Consider the following 23728-nt stretch of genomic DNA (forward strand, 5'->3'; position numbering starts at 1 on the left):
AAGGGGTTTTCCTTGTCTTGATCTCCTTAAGTTAACCTGAGGGGTTTATCTTTTATCTTCTACTAAGAAGTTTTTTTTTTCCACGTTTTTTCAAGTTTATTTGAAAGTTTTGAGAGAATCTGTTTCATTAAAGATGGTTCACTTACTGTTCTGAATTTTCATGGAAGTCAACAGGATAATATTTTTTTCTTAAAGGCAAAACCAAAGCACCGGGATTTATCAGGGACCACATTTAATAGCCACAGATAAGAATTCTTGCCAGGGGACTAATTTGCAATTGTTAAGAGTCAGAAGGCTTAGCTCTGAAGAGCAGCAATACTTACTCAAATATCCCTAATGTCCAAGCTTATCAAAAGCATCCTTATTAAAATAGATGAAAGTCACGCTGCACAAAACAGTCTTAGTTTCTTTCCAAATATACAGCTTAAATGAAAGTGATTTTAGAAGTCTGTATTTTATTTAGACTCAGTGAAGTCATACAAGCTTAGAAATAATTATTTATAATGACATACTATGTCTTTGTTCTTCACAGAGACACAGCCTTTTTGTTTGAAGCCTGCTGTTCTTGAAGAATAACCAAACCTCACTGTGTCAGTTAACTTCTTTTTTTTTTTAAATTGGTTTTTTAAATTGGTTTGGCTACATTGCTGCTTTTAAAAATATTGCTGGGCTGCATGCTGTAAAAGTGAGGTGTCTGGATTTTTGAACGTAGTTTATCCTTTAATATAAAGCAGGAATTTACATCAAAGAAACTACTGTTTTCTTTGATATTTCTGCTTTCTTTAGGAGAGTACTAGGATTTTTCTTTCTAAACTTTCTGGGCTTACATTCTGCAATAAAGTGCATAGGAAAATTTTCATTCTTTCTAGGGTTTGTTATAAGTACAAATGCTCCGGGGTTTGAATTCAGGCATTCAGAGTGAAGTGAGATACTGGAATATGTCTCAAGACAAAATGAAAGCAGAATAGACTTTTTTTTTTTTTTTTTTCTGTCTTAGTGTTTCACAGTTTTAGATGTTTGAGCATAACTTGCATTATGCAGTTGTGCAGGTTCAACGAGGTAACTGAAGGTTCACTGTTAAAATAAAGAGGACTATTTCTAATTCTCAATATATATTTTTTTAACTGAAAGTTTGGTGTAGAGGAAAATACTCTTACTGTAAAGATGAGTTCACTTATGTATTTTTGACACTGTTTCTCATTTGTTCAGAGCAAGATTTCTATAGTGACACCCTTCCATTTTTTTTAGGAGTATGATATTTCCTACATCTAAACAAGAAGCAATCTTTTTTGAAAATGTAGTAGTGTAAAAATGTCTGAATTTCAAGAAATGGTCTTTCAGATTCATAGTTGTGTCTTCTGATGGTTAAATCTGTATTGTTATTTCCTTTGCTCTGCTCTTCCAGAAATGCATACAGTTCATTTAAGTTTCACATAAGGACTTAAGAAAATTAAGTGCTTAAGTTCAGGAGTGGTTCCGAAAATGTATTCTTGACTGCAGGTATCAAAAAGTCCATAACTGTGTTTTTGACCTCTGATACCCAAGAAAAGAAATATTTTGGCTAGAGTGTGTATTTCTTTGCAAGGTCCTGTTGTGATGCATGAGACCACCATTCTCCTATCTCCTTCACCTACATTTCAAAGGCTTCTTCTCTTAGAAAGAAGCTGTGCTGTTCATCATGTTGGGATTCAGCTATGCAGTTCAACCAGAGAAGTGTTAAGTTTCAGAGAGGAGCAAGAGCTCAGGCATATCTCAGTTCTGCTTCTGCTAGGTAGCTCAAGTTAATACCCTGCTAAGCATGCGTGGCCTCAGAATTGTATCCACCTTTCTCTGAGGACACAGCATCCTAAGTGTCTGTTTTAAGCACTCTGAATCACCTTGTTTGTTGCCCAGAGCTCGTGTTTTGAGGAATGGGATATCCAGGCAGGATATTTGATTCTTGCCTGTGCTTGCTTAGGTGACGTGAACCCTTTCTCTTCCTTAGGAAAGACTTTAATTGTGTCTCCATGTATTTGCCAGCTTTAGAGACATCAGTAAAATATTCTACTAGTGATGTTAGTATGCTGTGTGCACCACTGTCCTCATTGAATTCTTCCTGACTGCTTAGATGCTGCAGCAAACAAGCTGCAAATTATGGCACAGAAGAACACCGTTCTTCTGGCACTTCCCTATAGCTTCTGTCACCAAATGAAGCTCCACTTATTCATTTGTTTCCAATGTAAATTTTAGCAGTCTGTTTCCAGAGCACTAACCTTTCTTGCTAGTAGCAGTAACCCTTAGCAGAAACTTTATGGGCAGCACAATGCCTGTTAGCATAGTTCAGTTTGAGCTGTATTAACTTCCTTTCTTATATCTTTTCCCAAAAACACATCAATGCATTTCCTGTTGGAGATAAAAGTTGTAACTTGGCTGAGTAAATGCAGAGGCAGCTTTCCAAAGAGTGACCAGAAAATGTTTATATTAAAGCAGCTGCTTCTTGCTGGTTTGCTTGACTTTTATACCACTTTAAATAGAAAAAAACAGTGAGACAACTATTAAAGTCTGCAGTTGATAACAGCTTGAAAATCTTGCATGAAGTGATTCTCTATGGCTACTGCCATAACATATAGTATAAAAATACATATCAGGATCATCAGTAGCTATTAACATGCAGATTATGGAGGCTGCTTTGCTCTGAAGAGTAAACAGTTTTGGGGCAGGCTAAGCTAAAGCACTTGGGAATTCTGTTCCTTTTGATGTAAGGTCAGCCACTATCAGTTAATTCATTGAGTAAAGTTTTTGTCTTTTTGTTCTATCCATAAAGAAACATGCAGTGGAATGACTTGTTTTGCTAGGGTTTTGTTGTGAGGCTGCTGTGTGCATTTTCAAACGAATTTCACATTTGAAAAAACAAAAGAAGCTCAGAGAAATGTCATACACCTGGGCTAGAAGATGGTCAACTTTGAGTTTCCCCTTTAGATACAGGAGAAATTCATTTTACAGTCTTGGATCTACTCTCAAAAAGGCTCTGCATCCTGCACAGACAATCTCTATCTGTGTTATGTAGCATTTAAAAAGTGTATTGATAGAAGTCTGCATCTTAGAGTTTTATGCGGTATTTTAGACACGTTGCGTTTTGAAAATACAATCCCAAATCCTTGAACACCAATAGAAATTTAATTCAAAGGGCTGAGGGAAGAGAAGTTTGGCTTGCTGTCACACTCTCAGTCACCATGGCTGCCAAGAAGTTGTGCTTTGGTGTTTTAGATTAAATATTGTGCCTGAGAAGTGTTATGTTCTTGCAGTTTCACTAAGGTGATGAAGTGAATAACTGAGGTTAGGGAATCATTTACTAGCAAACAGATGCTTTTTTCCTGTCATTTGGAAATGACGAAGTTGCTAATGGCTGCTACTGCTGGAGTGTCTGGAATCAAGCAAGAATCTTCAATAGGGAGCATGTAGTTTGTCTGCAAATTTTTCCAAGTACTTTTCCACCCACATCCTCCAGCCAGACCTCAGTTTTACATATCTAGAAGAGATTGCAGGATTTCCTGTTCTGCTCATTGAGTATTCTTTCTTTGGGAAGAAGTCGAGGCTTTAAAATCAATTTCTTCCCTTTTCATTGATGTTATTTAATACCTAGTGCTACACCTTTCATTCTGCAGTCATTAGCATTAAATCTTGGAAGTGGGGACTCAGAAAAAATTCCATCATATGCTTGTTCTTGCCGTTGAAAAGCAAGATCATCTATTACTAATAATTCCAGGAACTGAATTTTTTGTTATAGGACATCAGCTTCAGTTATCTGAGGTTTTGGCTAATTCATAAATAAGCCCCAAAAGAAAGTTTTCCTGGAATCAATGCAAGTTTGAAGTTGGACTTTCTTCAATTATAGTTGGTCTTGATGTAGCAAGGGGGTTTGTATAAAAGGTGGGACTGAATTGAAAAGTTAGAAATTAGTTCTGTATTTTAATGTCCAGAATGATTACTTGCTGGTTGTTATTGACTGGTGTTAAAGAAAGATTTTGAAGAGGTTCTACCTGCTTCTCAGAACAGTCGCTTTTTTTCAGCACCCCATACTCATTTTAATTTGTGTTACTAATTATAATGGAATAAAATAGAATACAATAAAAGAGTTCAGCTGGAAGGAACCTAGAAAGATCAAGGATTGTTGGTTCCAACATCCTGACTACTTCACAGCTAACCAGAGGTTAAAGCATATTATTGAGGGTGTTGTCCAAATGTCTCATGAACACTGACAGGCACAGGACATCAACCACTTCTCTAGGAAGCCTGTTCCAGTGTCTGACCACCCTCATGGTACTGAATTTATTCCTGATGCCCAATCTGACCCTCCCATGGTTCAGCTCTGTGCCATTACTGACGTGCCATTGGTTCCCAATAGCAGAGCCTGGCACCACCACTGCTTCCTTGCCCGAGGGAGCTGCAGGGAGCAAAGAGGTCTTCAGGCTTGGCAGCTTGAATGTTCTCAGTCTTTGTTCACAGGACATGGTTCCAGCCCTGTCACCAGCTGCAGTGCCCTCCTTTGGGCACATTCAAGCTCATTAGCATCCTTTTCCTTTTATGGAGCCCAGAACTGCACAGAATTCCCAAGGTGAGGCTGCATCAGGACTAAGTATAGCAAGTGAATCATGTCTTTTCACCTCCAAAATGTCCCCCAAAATGCAATTTGCACTCTTGGCTGCTAGGGCACACTACTGGCTCATGCTGAGCTGCTGTAACCAGCACCTCCAGGTCCCTTCCTATTGAGCTGCTTTCCAGTCAGTAGGCTCCAGTCTGTGCCTGTGTCTGGCACTGCTCCACCCCAGGTATAGGACCCAGCATTTTCCTGTGTTGAACTTCATGCTGTTGATAATTGCTCAATATTCCAGTATATCTAGATCCTCTGAAAGGCTTCCTGTCCCTCCTGAGAGTCAGCAGTACCTCCTAGTTCAGTGTCATCAATGAACTTGCTAGGATGCATTCCACTCATGCATGCAGATAATTAATAAAAATGCTGAATAGAACTGGCCAGAGAATTGAGCCCTGGTTAGCACCACTTGTGTCTGACTGCCAGCCAGATGTAACTTCACTTGTAGTTCACCACATAGCATGGTGTGAACGTGTATATCTCACAGCTGGATAGTTTGTTCAGAAGGATGCTGTGAAGGACAGTACCAAACGCCTTACTAAAACCCAGAAAAATTACATACATCACTTTGCCTTCATCAACTGAGTAGGTGATCTTATCATGAAAGGGGATCAAATTACTAAGATATGATCCTCTGTAAGTCTTTACTGCTTAGACTGCCCCTCAGGAATCCTAAACTTTCCTAAAGAGAGTCTGGGGAAAAGAAGACTTCCTTGATTGAGGAGAATCTGGTCAGACATCATCTAGGGAAACTTGAATGAAAACAAACCCATGGGCCTGATGGGATGCACCAACAAGTAATGAGGAAACTGGCAGAAATGGTTGTCAAGCTGCTCTGTATTGTCTTTGTAAGGTCATGGAGAACAGGAGAGGTGCCTTAGGACTGGAGGAAAGCCAGTGTTACTCCAGTCTTCAAAAAGTGCGAGGAGGAAACTACAGGCTAATCATCCTCACCTCTGTCCCTAGGAATATGATAGAACAGCTTATTTGGGAAATTATCTCCAATCAAGTGGAAGAATGTTATCAGAAACAGTTAAAATGGATTCATCAAAGGGAAATAATGCTTGACTAATTTGCTAGCCTTCTGTTATGTCATCACCTGATGGGTAGATGAGGGAAGAACAGTGGATGTTGTCTGCCTTGATTTCAGCAAGGTTTTTGATACTGTCTCCCATAATGTCCTTGTAGGTAAGTTTGGGAGGTGTGGGCTAGATGAGTGGACAGAGAGGTGGACTGAGAACTGGTGACTGGCACAGCTCAGAGGGCTGTGATCAGCAGCACATGGTCTAGTTGGAGGCCTGTAGCTAGTGGTGTTCCCCGGGGGTTGGTGCTGGGCTAAGTCTTGTTTAACATCTTCATCAGAGACCTGGATGAAGGGGTAGAATCCATCTTCAGCAAGTTTGTTGATGATAAGAAGCTAAGAGGCTGACACACTAGAGGGCTGTGCTGCCATTCAGCAAGACCTGGACAGTGCTCTAAGGCACAGGGTTTGAATTTTGGGTGGTCCTGTGTGGAGCCAGGAGTTGGACTTGGTGATTCATGTGGGTTCCCTCCAGTGCAGGATATTCTGTGAACTTCTGTGACACTGTAGTGACAAGCAGAAAATAAATCCAAACCAAACTACAATTATAAGATAACTTAAGGTATAATAGTTGCCACTGACTGCTGTCAGCGTTGTCCAGAAATAATTTAAATATTAGACTTGTGTCATAAGACACTATTGAAGATTTTCCAAAATCTTCATCTTTAACCTTTGTTCTCACGCTGCTGTAGCAGGCAAGGCAGAGGTGGAGAAAAAGAAATGGGATCAGAACCAGAAACGTTTTTTTGGCATTTTGTACAAAAAATGTTTTTGCAGAACTTTTTCTTTCTATTTTTCATTGGCAAAAGTGACATTAACATACACCTTTCATTAGATGTAGGAGAGGTTAGATCCTGACAGTGCTTTACCAGAAATGGCTGACATTAACTTCATGCTATTATTATTGAAGTGATTGTCTAATCAGAGCCTCATGGTACTCAAAACATTAGATTGTGACATCTGAAAACATTAGCTGGGGTAAGGGACTGTTTCCCCTGAGAAGTCTGCCTCAAGCCAATGTAGTCTGTTACAGCTATTTTCATGTGTGGGTGGATAAGTATTGTCCTTTTTCCAAAAGACTAAACTGTTACAGACTGATTTCTTTCCCCTCTTTGGATAGTGACAGAGTATTACAAAATACTTATCAGAAAGCCTTCTTCCCATGCTCTTCATCATGGAATAAGATCATGGAAACAATCCATATGTTCAGGGAGCACTGAGAATGAGGAATAAATAGACATTTATTTGTTTCCTTTGTGTAATATGTCACATCAACTCTTTGCATGAAGTAATATCACTCGTTTCTCGTGCTAGTATATATCTGCTTTTCTGTATTAGCAAGAATTTCTTTTACAGAAAAAGAATCATAAAATGGTTTCAGAACTCTTCCTCCTTATCCCCCAGCAACCACGTTAATCTGGCATTTCATCTCAGCGTGGTAATCCTCTACAATTTGAATGGAACATGTCGTCCTCCTTTGATTAAGCTGGAATCCATCTTGTCTGTGGTTCTGTAGTTCTGGTACCTAAGCTCTATATCATCTCTTCAGTGAATCATGGGTTGGCTGAGGTTGGAAGACCTTTTGGTCACTTGGCCTAATCTCTGCTCCAGCAGGAACACCCAGAGCAGACTCAGGATCACATCTAGGCAGCTTCTGGAGTTCTCCAAGGAGAGAAGACTCCACAGTTCCAGGTAGCCTGTGCCAGTGCTCCATCACCTGCACAGGAAAAAACATGTTTTTTGACGTTCAGTCAGAGTCTCTTGTGTTTTGTTTTGTGCTCATTGCCTTATTCTTGTTACCGAGTGTCACTGGAAAGAGCCTCTCTCTGTCTTTTTGCATCTTTTCTTCAGATATTTATATACAGTGATAAGATCTTCTGAACCTTTTCTTGTCGAGGCTCATCAGCCCTGGCTCTCAATCTTCCCAGTAGGTGGGGTGCACCAATTCTTCAGTCGTCTTCATGTCACTTGTTTGCACTCTGTCCAGTAAGTCCATGTCTTTCTTGCACTGGAGGCCCCAGAACTTTATGCAGTACTTTGGGTGTAGCCTTACCAGTGCTGAGTAGAGAAGAAAGAACCTCCCTTGACCTGTTGGCCATACTTATCCTAATGCAGCCCAGGATGCCGGGATACCTTCTTAGCAGCAAGGACACATCGCTTGCTCATGTTCAAGTTGGTGTCAGCCAGGACTGCCACAACTGTGAGATGTTTAGCTGTCTGCTGGGTTAAACCACAGCAGTGTTAGTTAGACAGGATTGGACCCTACTTTGACCCCTGGGGTGCTTCACTAGTTGTTGGCATCCAACGTGATTTTGTGCCATTCATCATTCACCTTTCACTTGTCTGTCCATCCTACCCATACATCAGCAGTTTCACTATGCTGATTTTATGGGAGACAGTGCCAAAGGCCTTAGTGAATTCTAGGTAGACTTCTTTCCCCTCATCTCTAAGGCCAGTCTTTTCATTGTAGAAGTGTATCAGCTAGTCCAGAACGTCTGAACGTTCTTCTCCTTCATGCGCCTGGAAATGGTTTCTAGGATTAGCTGCTCCATCAGGAAAGATTATTGCTTTTCAGAAAATTCTCTGTAAGTTTGGCTTAATTTCATAAAGACTTCTCAAGGGCTCTTGATGTTTTCATACCCTATTTTCCTGCAGCTGAAATTACTGTCAGAAGCTACGTGCTTAAATTTCCTGGAACTGCAAAAATCTGGTGGTCTGCTATGTCTGTGAAATGGTGGAGTTGAATGTTGATTTAATGAATTGTACATTTGTATAATTTTATCATATGGTTTCTTTCTCCAAGTTTTTAATACAGTCAGCTTTCTGCCCAAATTTGACCTGGAGGAAATTACATGGAAACCCTGGATGATATTGAATGCCTAGAGTAGGAGGATGTGAAGCTCCTAGATGAGCTGTGCACAAAGTCAGCATAGTTCTGGCAGGGCTAATGGAAATGAGCTCTGTGTGTAAAGCAGTGTCTTCTATTCTTTACTTATCTGTAACTTATTATAGGAAAATTAAGTCACCTGTTCTGTTTTCTTCTAGAGTTGTACTTCTTGTCTTTTTTCCTAACAGTCTAAAGCAGCTTACGTCATGCTTGTTTTTGTTTTTTTTGGTATAAATGCTCTTTCTTGAGTAAGGAGGAAAATGCTTGTATTGCAGCACCCAGAGTGTAAGTGTTGCTATACATCTTGAAGAAGTTATGTCACTATAGTAGAGTCAAAATCTACTTTATTTTACGTGTTTTGATATAACTAAAAATACATTGAGATACATCAGCTTTAGCTTCCTGCACTTGTAGTTTGATAATAAGCAAAATCCTGTAACTGAGCATACCTGTATTTTCAGCAGATGTTGCCATAGCAGTTCCATCATGTTGTTATAGCATGGGATAAAGGTAATATAAAGGATGGTGGAAGAATAAAACAAAATACAATGATATATTCAAGAACAAGTGCAATGGTTTAGAGAGCTAATCCCACCCTGCTGTGCATCCCAGCGTATTGAAGCTGTGTGCTGAATTGGAGCTGCAGTTGTAAGCAGCATGTTGGCAAATGCAGCATCCCAAGTGGGCTTGGTTCATAGAGCTTTTCTTTTGTGTGGGGTGGGAGAGAAGTAAGGGTAAACAAATGGATAGGGACTAGCTGACTCTTTCCCAGCTTATCTCTGACTAAGCCTTTTGATCGTAGGCCGTAAAATAGTGTGGTTTTAATATTTGGTGTTCAGCTATTGTAGCCTAGCTGATGCATGTTTAAATTTCAATGGCTAGTTACCATGTCATTAAGAAGCAAAAGCACTAGGGTGTGAAAGAAGAAAGAGATAAGAGGGATTGTGATTCTCTAGAGGTAAGAGAACAGTCTTTGCTCAGAGACCCCAGAAAGCCTAACATTTGGACTTCCTATGTGAATTGAGAGAGCAGGAACATTTTTGTCAGTTGGAGTGCATGAGTGATTGCAAGCAGATTCTTGTTCTGATTTTGTTTCAGCTGAACGACTGAGCAGTTTTTCTTGATGGATTTGCAGGTTGTTTAATTTTTAGGGTCAGAGTCTTAGGAAGTTTGTGCCCAAGTATCAGTTGCATACACTCTAAGGTACTTCTGTAGTTGTTTTTCTTTCTTGGTTTATTGTGTGCATGCAGACACACTGTGTTTTCTCCCAACATGTATATTTAGTACTACAGTGTCTTAAAAATACCAAGTTGTTTGATGTTAGCCTCAGGAAGCGTGGCCAAGTTTGAACTCCAAGCCACACAATAAAATCTTCTCATCTTCACATGGCTTCAAACTGTGAGAGTTTTGTGTGGTTCAGAAAGTACCTCGATCTTGAGGTGTGATCTACATGTGGATGGGGACTGAATCTCCCTGGTGTTCCTGTTGCTCCACTGGAAGACAAGCCTGTAGAGTCAGCCCTTACTGGTTGTATTTCTGCCCTCGCTGAGTACTTGGTCTACACCACAGTCAAAGCCAGAGCCATTTTCTGGTCAGTAGCTTGACACAGCCTGGGCATGGGAATGGCACCTGAGTGCCAGTGGCCTCCCATGGATCATAAGATACAGCCTGGCCACCCATGACTTTGCCATACTCAGTCTCTGCTATGTCCTCTCCACACGTCTGAAAATCAGTCAGCATTTGCTGAATTTGGTGTTTGAAACTGAATATATAAAGAAGTTATTGTGCCACACTGTGCCATACCTCATCTGTGACTGTTTTGGGTCTTAGGTACAACATTGATCCTGGCTTGTACTGTCCGTTCTTCTCTCTGGGGGCCTGCATGGAAGGTTTGAATTCTTTGTTCAGTCAGCTCCTAGGAATCTCCCTTTATGCTGAACAAACACAGAGAGGAGAGGTTTGGTCTGAAGATGTTCGAAAGCTGGTAAGTGTTCAAGTTCCCAGCATCTGAAGTGGTGGAGAAGTTAGACAAGAGCCTTTAAAAGCCATGAATGAGTTCTTGAATTACTTGTTTATCTGTTGGAAGCAAACACTGACTGTCTAATTTTACTTGAAGATAGAATTCTGGGCTTCCTGCTCTAAGTGCCCATATGGTTGCTTTTTAATTGTCTTTAAAATATATCTATGTGCAAAGATTGCCTGAATCAGAATCAGGTTCTCTGTTCAGAGATGACTTATATTACCTTTTTGTAGTCTCTGAATGTGTTGTTCTGTTTTTTTTTTTTAGTTTTATTTTGTAGGTGACTATAGATAATTGGAATGCTATATGTGTATATGGCAACAGTCATTTGTTTTTTTCTAATGCTTATTCTATATCATCTTTACATTTAGATTGATGTTTAATATTGATGAATATCAATTTTCTGCCCTCTTTTTGGTGGAGGGTGCAAATAAGAACTTGTGCAATAACTTATTCATCAGATTCCCATATTCTTTTGTTGTCCTTGTTCCATATATTGACTACCAAATCTTCACTTCTCTCCCACCACTTAGTTTCTTTGAGAACAGCTGTTCTTTATATCCAGTGGGTCAATTTATAATTACCCTTTCCTATTTTTATTTTAATTGTAAATCAACTTCTGTCACTGTTGACTCTTCAGAAGTCTTTTAGGGACTACATGCAGTATTACTTCTAATTCTGAGTAATTATTTTTTATTAAGATACAGAAATGGCTCCAGTTTGAAGGACAAACTCTAACTCTTATTTATAACCTTGTTTACCAATGGATTTTACATGAGTCATTCCTGATTTATTTATCATTTATACATTCTGAGTCTTTGGGTTAAAATAGTATGAATTCAGTTTACAAATCTCATCAGTACTTTTATTATGGATATTATACTTCTTTTCATCAGGCTGTTGTTCATGAAAATGAAGGTTTGCTAGGATACATCTACTGTGACTTCTTTCAACGACCTGATAAACCACATCAGGTAATGTTTTATAGTCCAATTTTAGCTTGGATTTGACTAATGAGCATAGTGTTAGGGCCATTTGTGTTTGATCTTACTAAAAGATACCCAGGAATTGAAATAAATAAATGTAAACACAAACAGTGTCTAACTTAAAATGTGGTTTCAGCTAAAATATGTCTGTGAGTAACTTTTCATTTGAGAGATGCCACCTGAAGAGCTGAACTCAGACTCTTTGTACTGCAGAATGCCAGGCACTATGAAATCTCTTAGAAATCTGTTTAGAGAAATGGGAGATTTTTAAACACCTATTTTCTGATCTAATATTTAGAAATGAAAACAATTTGAAATTTTAATATCTGCTAAAGATGAAAACTAATTCTTATTTAAAATTTTACCTTGATTATTGTTCTAGTATCATGGATATAACGACATTTGCTGTCCATATATTTGCTTTTATCTTTGAAAGGATTGTCACTTCACAGTTCGTGGAGGCAGGCTAAGGGAAGATGGAGAGTACCAGCTGCCTGTAGTTGTTCTTATGCTTAGCCTACCGCATTCAACAAGGAATGCACCAACGCTACTAAGTCCTGGCATGATGGAGAATCTCTTCCATGAAATGGGGCATGCCATGCATTCTATGCTGGGACGAACTCGATACCAACATGTCACTGGTAAGCAGTTTAGAATAGTGATTTTTTATTTTTAGTTACATGTTTAATCAGATGATTGGAGTAGACATTTATTTATTCATATACATTTTTTAAAAAACTAACCAATTACAAAACAAATGAAGTTGTAGTTTCCTTACCTGAAGGATTAGTTTATGCTTTATCATGTTTATACCACACAACTGGTACTGAGGGAAGTCTATGTTAAAGTTTTGTGTTATGGTGTACCTCTGGAACAGGTTGCCCAGCCAGGTTTTGAATGCCCCTCCCTGAAAGCATTCAAGGCCAGGCTGGATGGGGCTTTGAGCAGCCTAGTCTGGTGGGAGGTGTCCCTGTCTATAGAAGTTGAAACTACAAGATCTTTAAGATCCCTTCCAACCCAAACAATTCCGTGGTTCTGTGATCAAATACTTTGTACTCAAAGACAAAGTGCTCTTTTTAAAGTCTTCCAGTTGAAGCTAAAATAGGCCAAACTGTTTGTAAATATGTTATTACTGGACATTGTAAAGGCAAATAAACACTATGTATACTCTTTCAATGTAGGGTTTGAATACCCCTCGAGGCAGTTAACTGCTCTCCCTCAGCCCTTCCACACACCTGGCCTCACTCCTGCAGATCTTCAGGGGTAAATTCATACCCAAAGTAGCCGCTTTAGTGAGGTGCTCCAGTTGTGGTGAATGGCATGCATAATCATGTCAAGAAGACTTGAAGGGGCAGGAAATGGCTCATTTTGAGACTTGGGCTTTTTGTGAGTCTGTGTAGGGTTTCAGAATTGCCTTAGGCAGTCCTGCTTCCTAAGGGGCTTCACTCCAGAGTTAGCATTGCAAAAGCAGCATCAGAGGTCAGTTGTGTTACTTCTCCAGAGAACAGTTTTTTAAAGTTTGGAATGTGTGACAATCAGATGCTTCATCTCAGAGATGTCTGTTAGAGGCCGACTGCTCTCATGAGACACTACAGTGGCAAGGAGTGGAAAAAAGATGATTACAAGCTATTGCAAGAGCAAAACTGTTTTAAATTCAAGTGAAATTGCACTGAGTTGTTTACACCTTTCTTACTCCTCCCTTCCTTTTCTGATTAGCATTCCCAAATATTCAGGAACCTATATTGCTGCTGAGCCCCAGATTTGCATAATGCTGTACATTTATGACTTAAGATATACTTCCTTTTAAGCTAATATGTAATTTTAGCATATGGAAGATTTTTTTAACTTAGCTTGTATTTCATTTTAATTTCCCCATGCAGTAGAGAATAACTGCAGTTGTTCCATTGAAGAACTCAGTTACCCTTTCTGACTTTCAGATAATCTAATTGTTTATGTTTCTCTTTAATGTTTATAGAAATATTTATATAATTTTATTAAGAAATACTGAGAAAGCATATGCAGGCTAGAAGGGTAGTTCTGCAGGCATTTGTTTTGAGACTAACCTTAGTTAAGTCTTTTTCCTCATGATTTTCAAACAAATAAAAGACAGTGCTAATGAAATGTAATGGCACGAAAGGATTGGGATATTGTATTGGAAGAGCTGGATGACTGAACATTGCACGGTTAGAAGTAAATTGTAATTCAGAATTACACAATGCAGGTCATGTGTTTAAAGAATGCAAAAAGAATTTCTGCTATCAAACAGATGTTTAAACAGTGAAGGGAAGGAAAGCTGTTGTAAGTGCTAATGGAGAATTACAGGTAGCTCGTGTCTGTGGAAGGCCAAATATGATTTGAAAGTGTTTCTATCAGAATTAAGTATTTGATTGATGAAGAAAGATGTAGGTGAAACCTTGTGCAGTGCTGGAGCATAGTTTCATGCCTCTGGTCTGAAGGTGAATTCAAAATGGAGCAGGTACAGAGAAGAGATGCAGGATATAGTTTCTCTTAATTTAAAAGGTAAAAACCAGTCTGGGAAATGCAGTTAATACTGAAGTGTAGTGTTGGCCTGTAAATAAACAAATTGTGAATTCAGTTAAAAATTAGAGAAAGATTGGTAAAAACTAAATGAGTGGTTTTGCAAAAGATAGGCTTCAGGGAGGAATAGCAAAGTGAAAGACATTACATTTAAGACTAGATTTGAATGTTGACATTGCCTCTAGCACACGGGGGTAGATGTGATGACTCGGTAGGTTTGTTATTAAAACAGCAGCTTCGTGCATTCCTAAATTTAATTTAGAAATTAGAAATTGGTTTGATGGTGTATTATATTTCTTAATAACTTTGATTGTGTAAGATGCTGATAAAGGTAAATAAGATTTTGGATAAAATGCTTTTTGAAGATACTAACTGCAGAGACACTACCTCTGCATTTATTCAGAACATGTCTTCAATCTGCAAGAGTTTTCCTTGGATGAATGACTTTGTATTGTAAAGTAAGGCTAATATAAAGCATAAGTAAGCTCAGCAAACTGATGGAAGGTAAAAATTGTAATTGTGAATGGGATTAAAGCAGTGTTTTATTTACATGGTAGTTTGATTTAGGGTTAGAACACTTAAATAGATTCCATGTTTCATGTAGGGCCAGTTTGGCTGCAGTCTGGTTTAGTTTAAAAAGGGTGTGATCCAGAGCTTTATAAGGTGCCTCACTCAGCTGTTCAAATATTTTGTTTTACTTTGTGATTTATAGTAAAATGTGTAGGATTATAATGAAGCTTTTCTAGCAGTATGTACAATAAAGCTATGGAAAGGAAAGAAATGAAAGAACATTAAAGTTCACTGAAAGGCCAAACAGAAAACTGCAAAGCTTTTTGGAAAGAATTAACTGTTTGTGTTAATAGAAATGGCAAATGCTAATGTGTTCAATTATTCTACCTCTAGGAACCAGATGTCCTACTGATTTTGCTGAAGTTCCCTCCATTCTGATGGAGTACTTTGCGAATGACTATCGAGTGGTTAACCAATTTGCAAGACATTATAAAACTGGACAGGTAGGGAAAATATGTAAATTATTGAAAATAGGAATAAATGTCACATTTTTGTTTGTTAGTACTGTTAAAAAAAACAAAAAATGAAACAAAAGAAGAAACAAAGAAACAAAAAGAGATGATAAGTTAATATAATGTTATCATTTTAATTAATCAGAAGAAAAAGTTTGTATTTTTATTGCAGAAAAGCTGAAAGTGATGTTAAATAATAACAGATCCTAAAATCTTAAATTCTGTTAAAATGGTTAAAAGTTTCCATCTCTTTTTCCTACAAAGGTTGCATTGTTTCTGCACCACACAAACCTAGTCTTGTAGGTGAAGTTTTGTGTTGTTGTTTTAATTTAATTACAGGTAAGTTACGACAGAAGTAGTCATTCCACATCAAACTCTCTAAAGTCAGTTTTAAAATAAAGCTCATATAACAAGTCATGAAAATAAGCGGAGATGATTTGTAGTGTTTAAAAGCTTTCATTTTTAGCACAGGGGAGTGTAGCGATTGACAGGTTTTCTGATGAAATGGAAACTGCTTAATTTAAGATATGATACTTGTAGATTTTGGCAGTCAGGAATCTCTGCATTAAAACTGCAGTACTTTTTGCATAAAGCTATTCTATGCAAGTTTAATTTAAGCATCCGCTTTCAACATAGAATGGAGAAAATATTGCTGTCTGGGACAGTGACTTTTGGTGGTTGCTTAATTGTTCATGCATGCCACCATGACGTGACTTAGATTTGTATAACCATTGCAGAGATACAAACCAGAAAACAATAACCAAAGATGTTTTTATGGTTCTTTTGACTGAGGCTAGTTCCAGTGATGAAAATATACTCAGATGTGAAGGCTGAATAGATTACTTACCAATGGGAAAACAAGAAAAGCCTTTTACATTGTGTAGTATTAAAATTCATTTAAGTTTTATCCAGTATTAAGCATTTGGTATGTTTCACTGTAATTAAAGTGGGATTATGTTTACCTCTGCTGTAACAGCTAATTAGAAAAATAGGTTTCATAATGGCTATTTCATCAGTTCTGCAGGTGTCCTTAACACCTAGAATGGAAAGTACTCAGTTCAGGAGTGTTCATTGCTTGTGTGTTTGAATCCACATAGCAAATTGCTGCTTTCTAGTGTCCTCTCTACAGTTCAGGTAGTGCTGAAACATTGTGGAGCGAAACCAATTGCATATGTGTTCAGACAATGATCTTAACTAAAACATCTGAAAGAGATTTATGGAACATTATTTATGGCTCCGCATTTCCAAAATGGCTTAACAAAACTAAACCATGTTTAGTTGCAGTGCAAAATTGTAGAACCAAGTGCAGTATGCCATTTGGCATTAAAAAAAAAATGATCTTCTCTATATTGGTGGTGAAATCTTACCCTTTCAGAATTTTCATGTTGACATTCAGTCTTGAAGAGTGACAAGAATGGATTATGCTGGAAGATGAGGACAGGAGTCTGAAACCACTGTTTTAGAGTGTATTTTTAAAGCATTGCCCAACTTACATAAATCTGCTTTTGCTTATGTTGGTCGTCTAAGCTGAGCTAAAGAATCTGATACTGGATTTCTGTGTCTGTCATTTAAATACAAACAGATTGAAGTCATTTTTCTTTTCTTGAAATTCAGCAATTACTTTTATCCATTGTGTATATCTTTCAAAAGTACTTGGAATAGAAGAATCCTGCTCTCCTATGTTTACAACTATATGGAAACCCTTTTTGATTTTACTTTTATTATGTTTGTTCCGTGCCTTTTTTTTTTTTTTTTTTTTTTTTTGTATGTGCAAATGGAGATGTTAAAATATTTTTTCTCTAAGTTTTCAGTTACTTGAACGAAAAAATAGCCCACTTTACCCACTTTCCAGGAGGGAGTAAGGTGTGGGTAAAACAGTTTAAATGTGAAATTTGTGAAGCCGTTTCATGCAAGTGTTCTTGCATACAAGAACACCTGGTTTCTTATGAATGAAGAGACTGAGCTTTTCTGTACCAGAAACAGCTCCATCATAGCTTTACTGGGTGTTGACAAAAGGTGGGTTTTTACTGGTCTAACTAATTGAGGAGGTATTGAATAAAATTTGAAAAATCATAAGTGAATTGCTCCATTTACATATATGTATTGAATTAGGTGATGTCATTTTTAACACTCCTACTAAGGATAATTATGTCAGAATAACTTTCAAACGTAATCTCAGCTTCTGATAGGTTTTGCCATGTGAGCAAATTGTAGAAAGACTGGTCCTGCCTGAGCTGCAGTTCTTACCGAGGAGGGAAGAGGTGCATGCACTGTTTTGATTGTAAAGCATGCAAGCAGTTGAAAACTGTTTTTTTAAAGTAGTGTTGCAGAAAGAAAGGATATAGTGGACAGGCTTTCAAAGATGTTAATGTATTATGCATATATATATATATATATATGGATCTTGAGGATATGATCCAAAGTACGTTGAAGGAAAGCCTGTCTCTACTTTATGTGCATTTTGGATAGTTCTGCTGCTGCTGAGGAGCTCAAAAGCTTGCAAATTCTTGTAGCAAAAGGAGCGAGTCTTGTGAACTTAGTTCAAAAAGCTGGCCAGCACAAAAATATTTCTTCCCAGATAACTCAAAATGAAAAAATCCCAAGGAAAAAAAAAAAGGAATAGAGAAAACTATGTTAATGAGTTACTCAAGCTGAATTATTCAGGTAAGCTCAGAAGTCAAGCCATACCAAAGTGTAGTTGTTACAATGTTAAGCAGACAATCTGGTGAATGTGTACCATTCTGTATCACAGTGTTTAATTTTGTTTGTTAAATGTACAGATATGTGGTAGGTCTGTTGAGCTAAATCATTTTAAGCTTGTGTGTCTTTGGAGGCTGTCTTGAGCAAAGGCCAATATTTCAGCTGTTCAAATTTGAACCGACTTCATTTTTCACAGAGATGGAATTACAAAGGCAGTATTGTGCTATCATGATTACAAAAAGAATCCCACAGATAGTAAACAGTCCTAACGTGTCCCTGTTACTACACAGCAGTAAGGAGTTAAGCCTGCTTTGAGAATTTGGAACACAGGGAATTTTGTTCTTTTAGCCACCATTGCTAACAGGCTAAAAAATCCGTGCCAAGGTTTTAAGGTTATTTAATGTAAAAGAATGGAAAAATGGAACCCAAAGTAAAGCATGTAATATTTAAATTTGAAAAATGCAACAATTATTCCATTAAAATAACCAAAGCTCAGTGAAGTCTTTCTTTTAGAATGAGGATGACAATTTGATTTTATCGGATAGCTCATCTTTCAGAATAAGTAAAATAATACTACTGATGCATTTTTTCTTCAATCAGCTTCTCATTAAGGGGCTGTACGAAGTTGTAACAGAGTATGGAGAAAAGGTTTCTATTGCCTGACACAGTTCATCTTCATCTTCCATAGTATATTTAAGACCTCAGTGTATCCATATGCCTGACATTTGCAGAAACAAGCTTTGAAGCTGTGGTCTTTCAGAAACTCTCTGGAGTTTAATTTTAGTTCACTGAAATGTTGAATTTTAAACTCCCAGAGGAATAAGTTCAAGTTTCCTTGAATTTAATCTAATTTTTGCCAGTCAAATTCTTCTTCACTTATGAATTACAATCAGATCATAATCTTTGAGCCAGATCATTAGCACCTATTGGTGTAAACAAAGAAACATTTCTATCTTTCATTTATAGCTTTAGCACTGACTGATTTCAACAAAAGAACATTTATATTTTTCTCACATCCTTTTTTTCAGTAGGTATTGTCAAAAGAGTTATTTGTGATTTCCTGTTAATTTTAATCTGCTTAAGCAGTTGAGCTTGCTCTCTCCAGGGCAGAGATGATCTGCATTGTTTGCTTGATATTCATGTGGCTCTAAAACAGATGAAAGATTTCCTGGAGATTCTTGGTACTACCTCTGTTTTAGTTGATCTCTCGCAGGTGCTGCTTAGCCATCTCCTGTGGAAAGTGACCTGGGCAGCTTTGAATGTTCCTTCTAGTTATGACCCTGGAATCACTAGAGAGCATTTCTGTCTCTCCCTTCAGGACTTTGGTCTAGAATATGACAAGCAGAACAGAAGGAAAAAAGGGATGAATGAGAGGCTGACTTTTCAGCAGTCATCCTGGCTTGAGGTCAAGCTATTTGCAGTATAGTTGAGTGATTTTTTTGATTTGATGGAGAGACTGTAAGAAATGCTCTGAGCTGGGAATCAGACCTGCTGCAGTTGTTTCTTGAGCAGGGCTGGCTTTGACTGGCTCTCCCAGGAAGCACGCGGTGTTTGTCTGCGTCACCAAACCTTGCTGCCCTGTGCCCCACTGAACAGTGAACTTGAATTTCCCAAATCAGTGAGGATCTGTGGAATTGTGGTTTACTAAAATGTCAATTAGCAAAGTCAAGTGGTTTTGTTTTTTTTTTTTTTTCCCTATTTATTTTGTGTACCAGTTGAAAGCCTGTACAATTAACATCCTCTTGCCATTATTTAATGTAGCTGAAATATAGAGTTGAAAATCCATTATGGTGAAGCTGGTTTGGTGCTGCTGGTGGGAATGCTCTTGGCCTTAACACTCTTAAATTTTAACTGTGCAAAATACACATATGTGCTATTGCCAAGTTTTTGGAAGTTTAGCTTTTTCAAACTGCAGAATTACAATCAGTGAATTCCTGCACAGTTTTCTCATGCTTTCCATACAAAAAAATACAAGTGCCTCTCAAAGAAATTAGTTTTGTTTAATTTCACACAGTACTACTTCACTAGGAAGTGAACACCTCCAGAGACAAATCTCTTAATAATGCTTAATAATGAAATATGTTCAAAATTCGTTTAGTTTTCCTCACATAGTGGCTTCTCCCACGACAGCTGAAACTGTGTTATTGCAAACTCACATGTGCTTTAATAATAGGATGAAGAGTCATTGAAGCACGTGCCTCCGTTGGCTTGTGTAGGAGGATGAGACAAGACATGTCCATAGAACCAGGAGAATTGCCCAGGCATAACATTTACTACCATTTCCATTTTTCTGTTGCTTCTTGCTTTAATAAGTTTTCTACATCGTTAAATAATATTTTGAACAATACTAAATTCCAGTGTGGAACGTCAAGGTATTCAGCAACTAACATCTTTATTACAGCCTATTTACTCTTGTTTTGGTAGTCCAAAATCATCATATAATCTGAAAGTCGATTATTATATTTGGGAAGGGTAAATTCTGGCCTAACATGGATACATTGTAGGATAGACTTTATGTGCATTGGCTCATTTCTGTGTGTTGAAATTTAACAGCTGCACATATTTATGACAGGCAAAATAGTGGGTGTTGTTCTATCCCATTCTTGACCCAGCTAACATTTGTCTTGGAGAAGAGGTTACGAGCCTTGGCAAGTTACTGCATAAAACAGCTGTGCAATTTGAGAGTTTTCCTTATCTCCTTTAACTTCCAGATTCCACAGAGTTAATTGATAACATTTTCCTCACCTACATGTTACTTCCCCAGAGTTAGTTTTTTGTTCTATGAACGTTAACATCATTTGTCTTGAAGTTATATCATTTTCACAGAGTCTAAGCATACAGCTCTGCCATCAGTATCTGTAAACTTTGATGTATTATTTCTTAAACACTTCAACACACTGTAGAATTGTAGGTATGCTTTTAGAGTTCAGTATAATACCAAACATCTGTAATACATTATACAACTTGTAATAACTTTTAAAATACTTCAGAAAGAGCACAGTTATTTTAGCCATATTTAATATATTTGTTAATAAAACTGCTGGCAAAAAAAAAAAAAAAGAGAAAATGCTTACTAGGAAAAACATCTATTGAAAAACTTCAGGAAGCAGTGGAAGAAGTCTAAGGTCAAGCATTCATATACTGATATTCTTAAAAACCTGACATTAAACAGTCTTTGGATGTATTTATAGATATCTGGATAGAAAGTCAAGAGGAGTTTGCTTAATGACTTGAAAAATGTCCCCGACTTTCAGTCTGTGGTGACATGGATAATTTTAGTGTCACGGGTGTGGAATAAGTTCAACTTTGTTAAAAATTTCAAGGGATGGATACTGACTGGTCAATGTGACCAAACATATCTTCGTAAGTAAGGTAAGGGTAAAAGGCCACATCCCATTTGATCATATAAAAACTCTGCTGGCTCAGCGGAAGTTAAGTGAGTATAAATGAGCTACACTCAAAGACAGTGGGAGAATCTATTGTAAGATCTACTTTGAAGATTAGTCAGGATGACCTGTGGGGACTTGATCTACCCAGTCCATTGTTCTTTATTTCTAAAGGTAGTCATATATTTTTAACAGACATCTAAGAGAACATGGAAGCATTTCATTGAAGAACAAATACTGGGATTTGATTGCTGTGTAAATTATTGCTGATATCTCAGTTTCCCATTTCATGCTTTATCAAACGAGATTTCCTTCCTCATTTTTAATTCCTCAATGAATGCATTTCAAAGATGTTTTTAGTATTGCCAAGTTCTTTTTTCCTTTCTCAGTCTCTTTTAATAGTAAGTGCACTATTAACAAATTTACAACAAATGTGTTCTGATTTTTTTTTTTAAAGCCACTACCGAAAAACATGGTGTCAAGACTGTGTGAGTCCAAAAAGGTGTGTGCTGCAGCTGATATGCAACTCCAGGTATTGTCTTTGTGTTCTAGTGGGACACATATTTTCTGTATTTTCTATATGGAAAACATACGGAAAATATTTTATTTTTTCTTAACATTTTAATGTAGATATCTTACCTAAATGTGTAAAAATTAGTGAAAATGATTTCATTTTGTTACTCATTTTCATGCTTGTTTTCATTAACATATTCTATGATCGGGGGTCTGGAGCACATCCCTTGTGAAGACAGGCTGAGGGAGCTGGGCTTGTTCAGCCTGGAGAAGAGAAGGCTGCAGGGTGACCTCACTGAAGCCTTCCAGTATTTAAAAGGGGATTATAAACAGGAGGAGCATCAACTTTTTACTCGAGTAGGTAGTGGTAGGACAAGTGGGAATGGTTTTAAGCTCAAGGAGAGAAGGTTTAGATTAGATGTCAGGGGGAAGTTCTTCACAAAGAGGTGGTGAGTTGCTGTCACAGGCTGCCCAGAGAGGCTGTGGATGCCCCATCCCTGGAAGTGTTCAAGCCCAGGTTGGATGGGGCCCTGGGCAAAGTGGTCTAGTACCAGATCTGGAGGTTGGTGGCCCTGCATGTGTCAGGAGGGCTGGAACTTCATGATTCTTGGGGTCCTTTCCAACCCCAAGCCAGTCTGTGATTCTTTGATTCTAAAGCTAAATGTATAAATCTAAAGGAAAATATCTTGAAAACCACAGCTTTCAAAGAGGACCAAAGTACCAGAGTTTCCATATGTGATTTAAGATTGAGTTCTCAAATTCACAAAATCATTCAGGAAGAGCTCTTTGCAGTAGAAAAAGTATTGTGTGCCTTTGGATCATTAAATGAGAATGAGAGAGAAACCTTAGTCAAATTATCTTGTTTCTGCAGGTCCATTATGAAAGTGACAACTTATTGCTAAAAGACAACTTAGTACCAAAATTGGTGACTGAACTGCAGCTGTACAACTTCCCTCTCAGTGTTTGGAGCAGTAATTATATCCATATGTCTTTATTTTCTGTGGACAGATGTGATTGATCAGTCATTCTCATAAATACATTTTCACTGTTACTTTTCTTCAAAGAAAGAAAAGGAATTTAGAGTATTATCTTGTCTAGATAAATAATTTTTTTCAGTCCTGCTAGGGCAGTTCTCTGATGTGAACAGTAACATTATAGCATTCAGCCACATTTTTTTTACAGTGAGAGTTTGGCTGCGTTTAGTATGCGGCAAGCTTCTGCTGTGGAATTTTTATAAATTCATTTTCTCCTCTTTTTCTTTCCCCTTAAGTCAAAAGCATTTTCTTGCTATAGCTGACCTAGTGCTTAGGTGATGTGATATGACTCTGCTGATACCTTAATAAAAGATTTCCATTGTTTTTGAGATGAGGAAAGAAACAATTCCAAAGATCATCCCCTTGTAAATTTTCTGTTTGAAAAGTGTGCAGATGATCTCAGCGTTGTGCACAAACATGAGTTGTGCTGGTTAACTGAAGTTGACTTAAAAGAAAAACTTAGTTAAATATTTGCAGTTTGCTCTTTGCCGTAATTTGTAGTGATTTAAAAATGATCAGAATACTTGAGCGTGGACCTGTAAATGTAGGCATGTCAGCTACATGAATCAAAACCAGACTGTTTCCAGGGTATACATGTATTTTTCACTGGTTAAACTTAAACGGGTTTTTGACACGTGCTTTCAGTGTGGCTTGGTTTTCGCTGGCCGCTGTTGACTGTGCAGGCAGTGTGAGCCTGGAGGGTACAACCTGAAGCTATTCTGAGCCCTCTCAGCAGGTCTGATTTTGAAATGCACATTTCTCACTCTGGAAGGCTCTCACGTAGATATAGCTGAGAATCCAGAAAGAGTGTGGTCAAGAATATAATTTATTCACGTATGAGTTTTTGGAGGAGAAAGCAATTCTGGATCAAAAGAAAATTTATGCTGAGAATGCTTAATGGAGGACCTCTGTACATAAAGTCCACCAGCAT

General features: G+C 37.8%; 1 protein-coding gene across 1 annotated transcript in view; it reads left to right on the forward strand.

The window, feature by feature from the left end:
* Window positions 1–23728, forward strand: part of MIPEP (mitochondrial intermediate peptidase) — a 66450-nt gene that overhangs the window by 15506 nt on the left and 27216 nt on the right. The window contains exons 11-15 of the mRNA XM_031615875.2: window positions 10429–10582; window positions 11515–11592; window positions 12041–12245; window positions 15046–15155; window positions 21708–21782. Coding sequence (XP_031471735.2) covers window positions 10429–10582; window positions 11515–11592; window positions 12041–12245; window positions 15046–15155; window positions 21708–21782 — 622 coding nt within the window. The remainder of the gene's footprint in view (window positions 1–10428; window positions 10583–11514; window positions 11593–12040; window positions 12246–15045; window positions 15156–21707; window positions 21783–23728) is intronic.

This window comes from Phasianus colchicus, chromosome 1 (genome assembly GCF_987193195.1).
Source record: "Phasianus colchicus chromosome 1, bPhaCol1.hap1.1, whole genome shotgun sequence".
Taxonomy (NCBI): Eukaryota; Metazoa; Chordata; class Aves; order Galliformes; family Phasianidae; genus Phasianus; species Phasianus colchicus.